The sequence below is a fragment of the Oncorhynchus gorbuscha genome, linkage group LG10 (genome assembly GCF_021184085.1).
Source record: "Oncorhynchus gorbuscha isolate QuinsamMale2020 ecotype Even-year linkage group LG10, OgorEven_v1.0, whole genome shotgun sequence".
NCBI lineage: Eukaryota > Metazoa > Chordata > Actinopteri > Salmoniformes > Salmonidae > Oncorhynchus > Oncorhynchus gorbuscha.
This window is the reverse complement of record NC_060182.1, coordinates 72,320,081-72,332,630: the sequence shown is the minus strand read 5'-3', so window position 1 is coordinate 72,332,630 and position 12,550 is coordinate 72,320,081. Positions and strand designations below refer to the sequence as shown.

Below are 12,550 nucleotides of genomic sequence, written 5' to 3'. Positions count from 1 at the left end.
CTTGCTCAGGAATGGCAGCAGGCAGGTGTGAGTGCATCTGCACACACAGTGAGGTGAAGACTTTTGGAGGATGGCCTGGTGTCAAGAAGGGCAGCAAACAATCCACTGCTCTCCAGGAAAAACATCAGGGACAGACTGATATTCTGCAAAGGGTACAGGAATTGGACTGCTGAGGAATTGGGGTGTAGTCATTTTCTCTGATGAATCCCCCTTTCCGATTGTTTGAGGCATCTGGAAAAAAAGCTTGTCCAGAGAAGACAAGGTGAGCACTACCATCAGTACTGTGTCATGCCAACAGTAAAGCATCCTGAGACCATTCATGTGTGGGGTTGCTTCTCAGCCGAGGGAGTGGGCTCACTCACAATTTTGCCTAAGAACACAGCCATGAACAAAGAATGCTACCAACACATCCTCCGAGAGCAACTTCTCCCAACCATCCAGGAACAGTTTGGTGACGAACAATGCCTTTTCCAGCATGATGGAGCACCTAGTCATAAGGCAAAAGTGATAACTAAGTAGCTCGGGGAACAAAACATAGATATTTTGGGTCCATGGTCAGGAAACTCCCCACACCTTAATCCCATTGAGAACGTGGTCAATCCTCAAGAGGTGGGTGGACAAACAAAACACCAGAAATTTTGACAAACTCCAAGCATTGATTATGCAAGAATGAGCTGCCATCAGTCAGGATGTGGCCCAGAAGTTATGAGGTCTTGAAAAAGAAGGGTCAACACTGCAAATATTGACTCTTTGCATCAACTTCAATAGAAGAGTTCGACACTTATGAAATGCTTGTAATTATACTTCAGTATTCCATAGTAACATGTGATAAAAATATCTAAAGACACTGAAGCAGCAAACTTTGGGAAATTAATAGTTTTGTCATTCTCAAAAGTTTTGGCCACGACTGTATGTGATAAAGTTTTTTTATAAATGAGCAAAATTGTCGAAAAACCTGTCTTTGCTTTGTCATTACGGGCTATTGTGTGTCGATTGAGAAGAAAAAAAATCAATTTCATAAATCTTTGAATAAGGCTGTAACGTAAAATGTGGAAAAGGTCAAGGGGTCTGAACACTTTCAGAATGCACTGTATACTTGCACTGTCTGATATCCATTCTGGAGCCTGGCCTAAGTGGAGGAGGGTGGCTTACTGTGCTCATCAGTCTTCTTCTTCCCCCAGTGCTTCCTTTCTCGCCAAGGGTCACATTAAGAGTTCAGAAATCTGCATTTTGAATGCAAACCATTAAAAAAAAGAGTGTTTTAAACCATTTAAATTGTATTATATTAAAAGTATTTTTTTTATTCAATAGAGTGATCAGGCTCCTACAACTATATTTTTTGTTCACATAAAATACATGACTGCGACAAATTCGTCAGAAAACAGCTTCATTTTCATTAGCTGTAGGGACTCATGAGAAGTACAACGCTATTTGGCTAGAAGCCACAAGTAAATGAGCTTAGCCTACAATAAAAAAGCCAGTCATTTCTTTGCAAAAACTCAGCACGGAATTATATTTCTAATGTTTATCATAGAAAGAATGTAGCCAGCTACATTTCCAAACTATTTTGCTTTAAGTTAATAGTAGATTTTACCAGAGGAAAAGTAGGTTACACTGAGAAAAGTACCGGAGAAAAAAGTAGAGCGTTGTCTGAATTCTCACTCAAGTGGAGATGTAACTGAAGCACAATATGAGTCTGATGCAGAGAAAACAAAAATGCAGCTAAATGTTTATGCATATTTTATCCTGTGTGAAAAATGTAGAATTCTGCATTAATGTCCCCTCCCACCCCTGCGATATGAACCATGCCCTCTCTGCCTCATACAGTACACACCAGCATAACACAAAATTCTCTGGGCACAAACACCAGATCTTCGTCAGGCAACAGGAACAAATTATATGGAATGTAAAAAAAAATATTCAATTTTTTTTTTAAAGATCTAGGGATAGGCTATTCCATCAGCATTCTACTATGGATAAACCCTAAACTTTCCAAGCGTGTTGAAACCACGTGTTCAAGAAGCTTTTAATCTCCATTTAAAAAAAGGCACAAATGTGTGAAAAAAAGTGTACCCAATAATTGGATTAATAAGTCTTATTGAACTTACCTGGACTACTTCTATTCCTCTTTTCCTGAAAGACATAAGAAAAAATCAAATCAAAATACATTCACTCATTATTTAAACATCAAAACGTGGAGGTGGGAAAGAGCGAGCACTGCCGAAACGCCAACAGATTAACCGGACAACTCTGCAGACATGAAAACAAATTCACTTTCTCCTGCAGTGTTACATATTACAACAGAATAAAAAGACACTATTGTGTCACCACACACCCATTTATGTTCTAGCGTTCTGTAGTGGCACCCAATCGCATGGGGAATCTCACACCATCAAAAGGTTATGGACATCAAGGGCAGAGATGGTCAGCAAGGAAACGAAGATAGAAAGTGCATGCACCCCCCACCACTAAGGCTTTAAGAGTCCTGAGTTTGTCTCACAAAACATACTGCCAATGGCATAGGGCTACTCAACTGTTCCACTTATGCATGTAGTGGATAATACTAAATCTAACAGACTTTGGCATTATTGTTTCAATTTAGCACACACACGGTAAAACTTAATTCTGGGAATGTAAACCACAGTGGCATAACATTCAAGAATAGAATATGAATGCGTTATAGGAATTCATAAATATATTGCTGTTAAGGCCAAATAAGCTCCACCTGCTTTAGTCTGGGAGTCCAGGGACAGGGAATGTCTTCCCTTTTGAAGGACATTTTATACCCAAAGCACATATATATATGTAAATATATATGTAAATATATATATATGTAAAAATAAAATAAGTGGGTTGCTAGGCAACGTGCAGACAGTCTACAAGAGAGAAATACTCAGTGGCGTTTGTGCAAGAGACTTCCAGCGGTTCTAACATAATAAACCACAATGTTCCTGTAAAAGACTTGACAGTCTTTCAAATCCACCTCAGTCTGCCCAAACAAGCAGAAGTAGTAGCGGATGTTTTCCTTACTTATCAAAAACAAGTGATGCAAAGATCTTAGGGGTCATCAAGTAGTGAGAACATGCAAGTCCAACTAATCTGAACATACAAACATGGGTGAGAGCATGAACACTAGGCTATGCGCAGGGTTTCCTATACATATAAATATTTTTAAGTGTTTTTGGTGTCCGTGGTGCCCCCCCCGCATAATTTTTATGTAGCCTCCCAAGTGGCGCAATGGTCTAAGGCTGTGGCACTAGAGGCTGTGTCTAAGGCTGTGCCACTAGAGATTTTGGGTTCGAGTCCAGGCTCTGTCGCAGCCAGCCGCGACCGAGAGGCGCACAAATTGGCCCAGTATCGTCCGGGTTAGGGGAGAGTTCGGCCCGGCAGGGATGTCCTTGTCCCATCGTGCACTAGCAAGCTGACATGGGGTCACCAGGTTTACAGTGTTTCCTCTGACACATTGGTGCGGCTGGCTTCCAGGTTACGTGGGCATTGTGTCAAGAAGCAATGCGGCTTGGTTGGGTTGTGTTTCGGAAGAAGCGCGGCTCTCGACCTTTGCCTCTCCCGAGTCAGTACGGAAGTTGCAGCGATGAGACAAGACTAACTACCAATTGAATACCACGAAATTGGGGAGAGAAAAGAAATTACATAATGGTTTATGAAAAAGGAATGAGAAGCCCAGTTCTGGTGGCTTTTTTTAAAAGGACATATTGCGCCCAAATGAAACATTATGCTGACACCATCTAAAATATAATTTTCACCTCCAGAAATGAGCCCAATAACATATTGGTAAAAATGATTTGAACATATTGGACCATATAGCCCAGCGGTAGGCAACTGCCGCAGGCACGTCATGTTTTTGATTGGACCGACCTGGAAGACCAGAGCTAAGGGCTGTTCTTAGGCACTTTGTTTCAATAAAAGTGGTTCAGCTTGTGGGACATGTAGAAACCCACTTGCTCGATGGGAGTTATTGTCTAGATCAAATATTTCACTATAACGAAAGCACAAGGTCCAAACGCAAACAGGAAGAGACATGGCATCTTCCACAGAGCTGGTGACATTATAGTGCTGACGGGCCTCAGACTGGGTTCTCCGAGTGTGGGGTCCTCTCTCTATGAAGTTGAAATGGAGCATTGAATGAGACTACTAAAAGCATCAGAGGTTCATGTCACTCAATAGGTTAAAAAAAATGGCCAACAAAAATAACCTTATAAAATAACCTAAAATAATAATTCCAAAACATAGGCCAATAACCCAGGGGTAAAACAACAAACCCTACTACACCAATGACTTGCCAAATCTTTACAAGAACACAGTTGCACCCAGGTCACAGCCCCATGGTAACAGTAGAGCAGCCATTCACTGATTTACAATGTGGATATTTAATACTGCAGCTGGCCCGTTTCATGGTGTGTGAATGGGGTCATTGGTTTCAGCCTAGCGCTCATATTGTTGCCTGGTCCATGCGACGAAAGGAAAGGAGGGAAGATTAATAAGGCAAGCAGAGTTGCCAAGACCAAGCTTTTTGTTTGGGCTTGACACACGAGGAAGTAGTTGATAGTGCAGGGTGATGTCAGCTTTTAACTCTCTCCCCTACAAGAACAGATCTTTATTCAGTTCACCTGTGTGTGCATCCAGAGTGAGAGATCCCCCTAACCCTGTCCTGACAGGAGGAAGTGACAGAGCTTCCCTCGTGTCCAGAGGCAGGGGGTCCAGACAGTAATTTCATTTCCCTAATAAAAGGTAAACAGTTCTGTCAGCTTATGGGCATTATTAAAGCAGGAGTCCTTTACGCCAACAGCGTCACCACACCTCATCTCTGACCAGCGGGGATCTCCCCCACAACCAGCTGGCCCAGACAACTCTCCAGGACCATCTCCATTTTGGAACACTCAAGTGTCCCAGATGCACTCTTGTGAGGAGGGCTGAATAGAGTCTAGGCAGATGTTGGGGACAGACATACTCTACTGGCTAAAACAGACATTGATCTAACACCAATTACTGTGTGTCATAAACCTTTTAGGTGCATATGAAAAGAAACATGGTTAGTATATAACTTCAATTAAATACAGCAATTAGTGACTAGGAGACTGAGCCAATCTTGTTAATGTCTAAAACTACCACAATTTGATTTCCCCTCATGAGGGTGAGCATGGAGCTTACACCCAATGGTAACATCAACACTGGAGAGCTAACTTTATAATTCCAATGTCACAGAAATATTGCAGTACAGTTGCAGTGTCCTGCACCGTGTGCGTGCAAATGACAACACATTGTTTTATACAATACAGGAGCAGAAGTAGATAACAAGGATATTTCACCTTTTTTCTTCCTCTTCAAATAAGACCTTTAATATTTTCCCCAAGAAGTACACTGCAGGGAAAACCCACTACAAAAGAAGAACTAGGAGAGACTGAGCAGAATAGCTCACCTGTCATCAGATATGAGGTAAAAGTGATTGTGTGACAGGATAATGAAACCAGACAGGAAATCCTAGACACATTTTCACTTTGTCAAACTGAAATTATTCTCCAGGCCATTGCCCACAACATGAACTACAGCTAGCAGCAACAGTGAAGGGTGAGTATGTTCGGCCACCGCCACCAGGTTCATTCAAACAGTAATGAACCAACAATTCATGGAGTAGACAGTAGAGCAAGGAGGTAACCCACCACCTACTACTACATGAAACAAGTTGTTCCTGTCACTTTCCAAGAGAGTAGGCAAGACACAGAACATTTGATTGTTCCTACAGCTAAACCAAACCCATCCCTGGCCTACACACACCAGCCATAACAGCACCTCCCCACCCTATAGCCTACATATTACACCTGAGCCATCCTCCAGAGGAAATATTTTGGTTGGAGTGTTATGAAAAGATTCAAAATGTTTGGTGGATTACATTGTCATAATCTGTGCTGGCTCAATCGGGTTGCTTATCAGCCCCCTTGTGAGGTGAAAATACATTCAGGGTTCGTACACTGTCAAGTCAAATTCAAGTACTTTAATAACTTTTCAAGCATTAATATTTATTTTCAAGGATCATCCATTTGTAATAGTTCCGATTATGCAATTGTTTCTAGTTCCCAACAGATGGCACTATATCACCACAACCACATAAAAAATAAAATAAACACTCTTCATCACTACCTTGCATGTTCTACTCAATAACACATGTTGTTTCCCTACTTATTTACCCCAACCTTTGGAACCACTGTACTACTAACCTCTCTCCCTGCTTGCTTCAACACTTCCTCTATGTATCTGCAGCCTGACTCACCACTGTCTGTCTTACTACTCTCTATAAAAAAAGGTATTTGTATTATGAGAACGTATCATTTGATTATAGCTAGCTTAAATTTCAGTTAAATGCTCCTGCCGAGGTCAGGCTCCGTTCAACATTAGCTTCTAATTTTATCCTTCTATTTTTATTCATTTATTTTACCTTTATTTTACTAGGCAAGTGAGTTAAGAACAAATTCTTATTTTCAATGACTGCCTAGGAACAGTGGGTTAACTGCCTGTTCAGGGGCAGAACGACAGATTTGTACCTCGTCAGCTCGGGGGTTTGAACTTGCAATCTTTCGGTTACTAGTCCAACACTCTAACCACTAGGCTACCTGGGTTACTAGGCTAGTGATAGCCACTAGGCTACCACTAGGCTACCTGTCACCATCTCTAACCAGTAATCACATCATTCACAATGCAGGCTGAGGCAATAAATAACCTTGGATGAGAGAGACTGAATAAGTGAATGAATAAAGTTGTTGTCAATCAGCTTTGAAATCAGCTTATTTTGAGTTATGGAGTTATCACAAAGTACTAGGGTAGTGAATTGATGTTAGCGTTAACTGTCAGCTAGAAAATAAAGTTAGCCTACAAAGCTGGAAGCTAAAAGGTATCTTCTATTGTAAAGGTTTTAGCTTGTATGGACATTGTTTTGCGAACAGTAATGAACAGTTTGAACCTTTTGTATGCCATGTCACATTATTCAAGTGTGTTCCCAACTCATGCTCCCAAATCATGCTGCACAGAAGTTAACATGGTGCAGTCCATACTTCCAGTGGAGGCTAGCAATGAGTAAATGGAGAAGAAACGGTGCGCACTATAATAAGTTGGCTGCGCTGATAGACTGACTTGATCCTTGAGACACATTTGACAGAACTACCCGAAAGTAACAAATTATAGTACCGAAACGTTTTTAATTTGCTAGTGTACATTTTTCTTTTTATCAGTATAGCATGCGACACTAAACACAGGAGAGTAAAAGGCAAGTGGATGGACACCACATCTAACATGACTGAATCAACCATGAAAAGTACTGATTTAAATATGCCTCTTAAAAGGATACAGGTTACAGAGAGCATGGGACTAATTATATAACAGTTCAAAATCATATCTAAAAACATACCCGACAGCCACTTATTTACTCCGCCAATCAATCACTAAATCTGATTGATTTTCATTGCCTGAAGATTATTCTATTTACACAGAACCAGAAAATTGTGCGACTGCTCAGGTCACTACAATCCCTGTGATTGTTTCCTACAAAAAAAAGGCAGTACACTGAGAAATGCACTTGGCCTAACACTTGTGCCCAACAGTGCTCCAAAACGGTCAGCAGACACTGTTGCATGATATATGCAAATTGAGCTCACACTGAATTTATGCAATATCCTCTTCAATTAATGTTCAAAATGTGTACTCCAAAATATAATCAGTTAAAACAAGAAAAGATGGATGCAACACTTGATTCTCGAGGTCATAATAAAATAGTAGCGCCATTTGGGCACATTTAAAGAAGTGATTACCTATGTTTAATACTGGATATTTGTAACAAATAGCTACACCACTACTAGTACTAGCTACTACAATGTATCTCGCACCAGATAGCTGGCTGTATACCTCCAGGACTGTAACTACTGTACAGTAGACTGAAATGTAACCACCAGTAGCTACATTGTTGTCAGCACATACAGTAGCCTACCTGCACAAATCAGCAAAGGCCTGAAAATTCAGCTTCTTCATCTTCTTCTCGCTGAGCCAGTAACCCACTCTTCTGCCTTTCAAAAAAGTCTGCATCTCCACCTCGCGTGTTCACAATCCAGAAGTTATGGTCGAATCAACCTGGACACTGGCGAAAACAGGAAACTGTCGTCCCACACGAACCTAGAGGGGAGGGAGAAATGACTTTGTATTTCGTATTAGCCTTGGCCATGTGAGGAAACAGGACGTAATAACTTAGCTAGTTAGCCATAATAATAACCAATAAGTTGACTCGCAAAGCGGCAACGTCTCTAGTTAGCAGTAGCAAACTAGTAGTTATAGCCATAACAACAATGTCTACCTAGCTAAACTTAACTGATTTTAAATGACTGTTAGCTACCTAAACGAACATTTACCAAAAGCCCCCCCCATAGTCTCTTCGGAAATGCAGCTAGCCTAACGTTAATTTCTAGAGATGCGCCACACAAAGCAAGGCATTTACTTAGCTTGTGATTTCTAAATACATTCACTGGGATGACAAAGCTCGAGGAGAAGCAAATACACAGCTGATTTTCGGAAGAAATCCATAAAAAAGTTAAATCAAATGTATAGCTACCAGTTAGCACATGTCCTCTTTGAATTTCACCTAGCTAGCTAGCCTGATAGCTGTCCATTCTCCGTTCGGCTGGTTGTTCAAGCTGAAGTGGTGACCAAGCACTGCACGGAGATCTCTCTTCTCCGATTTTACCTGACTGCGTACTCACGCTCTCGAATCGAGCTCATTTATGTAGCCCTAAACAACTATGCACACCGTTAGCTAGCTTGCTGGGGAGATTATAAGGACACAGTTGACGCTTAAACCGATAGCCAAACTTTACCCTAATTTTAATGAATTGTGAAATAACATATCGGTTGTCAATCGTGTCCTTATAGCCTTGATGAGCATGAAAACGATGTAAACCATATGTCATGGCCGTCTCAGTCACCAGACCGATTTCAACACGTATGGGAGATTTTGGAGCGGCGCCTGGGACAGCGTTTTCCACAACACTATGATGATGGAATTTCTAGTGGAAGAATGGCGTTTCATCTCTCCAATAGAGTTCAAGACACGTGTATAATCTATGCATTGAAGCTGTTCTGGCTCGTGGTGGCCCAACGCCCTAAAACACTTTATGTTGATGTTTATTTTATTTAGGCAGATACTTGTAGATCATTAATATACAAAAAAATAAAATACAAGTTAAAAAAAACAGACGTAGCAACTAAGGATTCTAGCTTTAAAGGCAGGTGTTGGGGGAAGTTGAGACATGCCGTCCAGATAGAATGGGCCACCACGGAATGGGAGGAGTAAAAGGCCAGCAACAATCGGTATTATTGAGAGACCCATGAAATGACACCATATATACATGCTACAGACCCTAGTGAGTATTCCCTGTAATACTTTTACTGCGGCACCCAGAACTGTTTTTGTTCTATAAGCCAATATGTATTCCAAATACAGTGATTCGCATTGTGGCAAATAGTCTAGGTAGTCATTTGATTAGATGTTCAGGATGTTCAGGGGTAGAAGCTGTTTAGAAGCCCCTTGGACCTAGACTTGGCGCTCCGGTACCGCTTGCAGTGCGGTAGCAGAGAGAACAGTCTATGACTAGGGTGGCTGGAGTCTTTGACAATAGGTCCTTCTTTTAGGGCCTTCCTCTGACACCGCCTGGTATAGAGGCCCTGGATGGCAGGAAGCTTGGCCCCAGTGATGTACTGGGCCGTTTGTACTACCCTCTGTAGTGCCTTGCTTTCAGAGACCGAGAAGTTGCCATACCAGGCAGTGATGCAACCAGTCAGGATGCTCTCAATGGTGCAGCTGTAGAACCTTTTGAGGATCTGAGGATCCATGCGAAATATTTTCAGTATCCTGAGGGGGAATAGGTGTTGTCGTGCCCTCTTCATGACTATCTTGGCGTGCTTGGACCATGTTAGTTTGTTGGTGATGTGGACACCAAGGAACTTGAAGCTCTCAACCTGCTCCACTGCAGCTCAGTAGATGAGAATGTGGTCATGCTCAGTTTTCTTTTTCCAGTAGTCCACAATAATCTCCTTTGTCTTGATCACATTGAGGGAGAAGTTGTTGTCCTGGCACCACACTGCCAGGTCTCTGACCTCCTCCCTATAGACGTCTCATCATTGTCGGTGATCAGGCCTACCACTGTTGTGTCATCGGCAAACTTAATGATTGTGTTGTGCTTGGCCGTACAGTCATGAGTGAACAGCGAGTACAGGAGGGGACTGAGTGGTTAGAGCGTTGGACTAGTAACCAGAAGGTTGCAAGTTCAAACCCCTGAGCTGACAAGGTACAAATCTGTCTTTCTGCCCCTGAACAGGCAGTTAACCCACTGTTCCTAGGCTGTCATTGAAGATAAGAATTTGTTCTTAACTGACTTGCCTAGTAAAATAAAAATGAATGAGCTTTGAGGGCACTATAGTGTTGAACGCTGAGCTGTAGTCAATTAATAGCATTCTCATGTAGGTGTTCCTTTTTTCCAGGTGGGAAAGGGCAGTGTGGATTGCAATAGAGATTGCATCATCTATGCAAATTGGAGTGGGTTTCGGCACATAGAATATTTTTTTCTCTATAAGCCAATATGTAATTTATAGGGCTAATGGGTATTTACACAAGTCATTTACACCAGTCATCACAAGTCATTTACACCACAGTCATCCAATAAATAACTGCATATAGACTCTTACACTACATCAATAGGTTCTGTAGAATTCATTTACATTCATTTACTTAAGCTCCAAACATTTATCAATGTGTGCCACCTTATATAAAGTTGTAATTCTCTTTAGTTTACATTTTTTGTAACATTATTTGAAGATGATGCACTATGCAAAAAATAAAAAATGTCAAGGCAAAATTGGAAGACCAGAAGTGTCAATGTTCGTGCAATGACGTTAATCTTTTCCAGTGTGCGGTCAAACACTTAAAAGACACACCCTCGTCCACTTACCCTGGGTGGGTGGTCCAAATTATTAGCCAAGCAAGGGAAGTTTGCATCCTCAGCCCTCATTTTTAGTCGGTTTTGCGAGTATAAAATTATGGTCACTCCGGGCAGTGTTGCCAATTCCTCAGTAAGGAAAGTAGCTATTGGTTGTCCTTTTTTGGAAATTGTAGAAATAAAACAATTTCCTTCTTCAGAAGTTCCAGCTAGGCAGGCTAACGTTAGTTAGCTAATTCATTTGCTAGCTCTCATACAGTAGGCGTATATTAATAATTATATATTTAATATAAGTAGACATGCACTCATAATTGACAGTAGCAAAGCACCCATAAATTATCGGTGGCTGAAAACACTATCATCGCGGGATGAACGAGTGACGAATTTCCGGCCAAGGGTGGTCCATTTAAAAATATTTTCTTCCTCCCGCGCCCTGCAAGTGTATACTCGTCAGACTTCATGAAACGTCACCAGAAAGTGACCACTTAATTTGGGGGCTGGGGAGATATGGTGTGTCTTTTAAGTGTTTGGGTCGCAAACATGGCGTACACTCGCAAACTCGACTAAAAACGAGGGCTGAGGGCCTTACGTTGGTAACTTCCCTTGCTTGGCTAATTATTTGGACCGCCCTCCAAGATGGTGACAGGGATTCCCCAATGATATAAAGCGAGGGTAAATTGACGAGGGTGTGTCTTTTGTGAGTTTGAACAGTAGCCTAGGATTCTGGCACTACCATTGCGCCATCTGCTGGCAAAAAAAATTCAAAGGTGAAGCTGATTGTCTGTCAAGCACGAGAGGACAGTGCATCTATAGGTCAGGTTAGATACAATTTCCTTTGTCGAAAGGATTTAATGTTCCTGGATATGTCTTTCAACTCAAGAAAGTGTACATTGTATGCAAATAAAGAAATCATGATCACAGACTTTGCCATTATCAATTGTTGGCCCAAGTTAATTTGTGATCAGTGGGTGCATGAAGTATAGTCAAAGTTGTCATCAATAGGTTTGAGTGTTTACAAATGTAAGAATTAATTTAATTCACAACATTCAAGAGATTCAGACTGTGTTGCAATGTCTGTATATGAGGAATATGCATATTAAACCTGTGATTCAAGAATTTCTAAGTCTGACCACTGATAACATGGTTCATGCTTTTTCAGAGCCCTTCTTTTGTCAGCAGACATCTCAGGTGAGCATGTGGACATTAATTACCTTAACCCTCGCTGAATAAGAAGTCTAGAGGTGGGTTACAGCTATACTCATCCAATGTATGTTGCATTACCGCCATCAAGTAGACTGGGCTATAAATTCATTATACTGTAAACAACAAAATAAAAAATTTGCACTCATTAAAACCCACCACCCTATTCCATTATTTAACCCTATTGGTCCCTAACCTAGGTCAATGGCACACCTTCCACTTCAAATAACTCTCACTCACTTCCATTTCACCTCCAGGACTCAACCTGGCATACTGCTCACTCTGTACTTGCCACCAGTCTTCTTCACATCCCCCATCTCCCTTTCTATCGCCATCTTCATCAAATTCAACCGGTTTTCCTC

The 12,550-nt window shown here is 41.4% G+C and overlaps 1 protein-coding gene across 2 annotated transcripts in view; it reads right to left on the bottom strand.

The window, feature by feature from the left end:
- The window catches only part of LOC124046500 (inositol-tetrakisphosphate 1-kinase-like), a 52,884-nt gene extending 41,489 nt beyond the window's left edge, over window positions 1-11,395 (bottom strand). The window contains exons 1-3 of one of the 2 annotated variants that reach the window (XM_046366927.1): window positions 11,001-11,395; window positions 7,994-8,175; window positions 2,109-2,133 (exon numbers count right to left, since the gene is read on the bottom strand). In XM_046366927.1, the coding sequence (XP_046222883.1) occupies window positions 2,109-2,133; window positions 7,994-8,088 (120 nt within the window). In that variant the 5' untranslated portion in view covers window positions 8,089-8,175; window positions 11,001-11,395. Of the gene's footprint in view, window positions 1-2,108; window positions 2,134-7,993; window positions 8,176-8,608; window positions 9,031-11,000 lie in introns of those variants that run through there. The other variant, XM_046366926.1, reaches the window with a different exon arrangement.
- Between the last annotated feature and the right edge of the window lie 1,155 nt (window positions 11,396-12,550).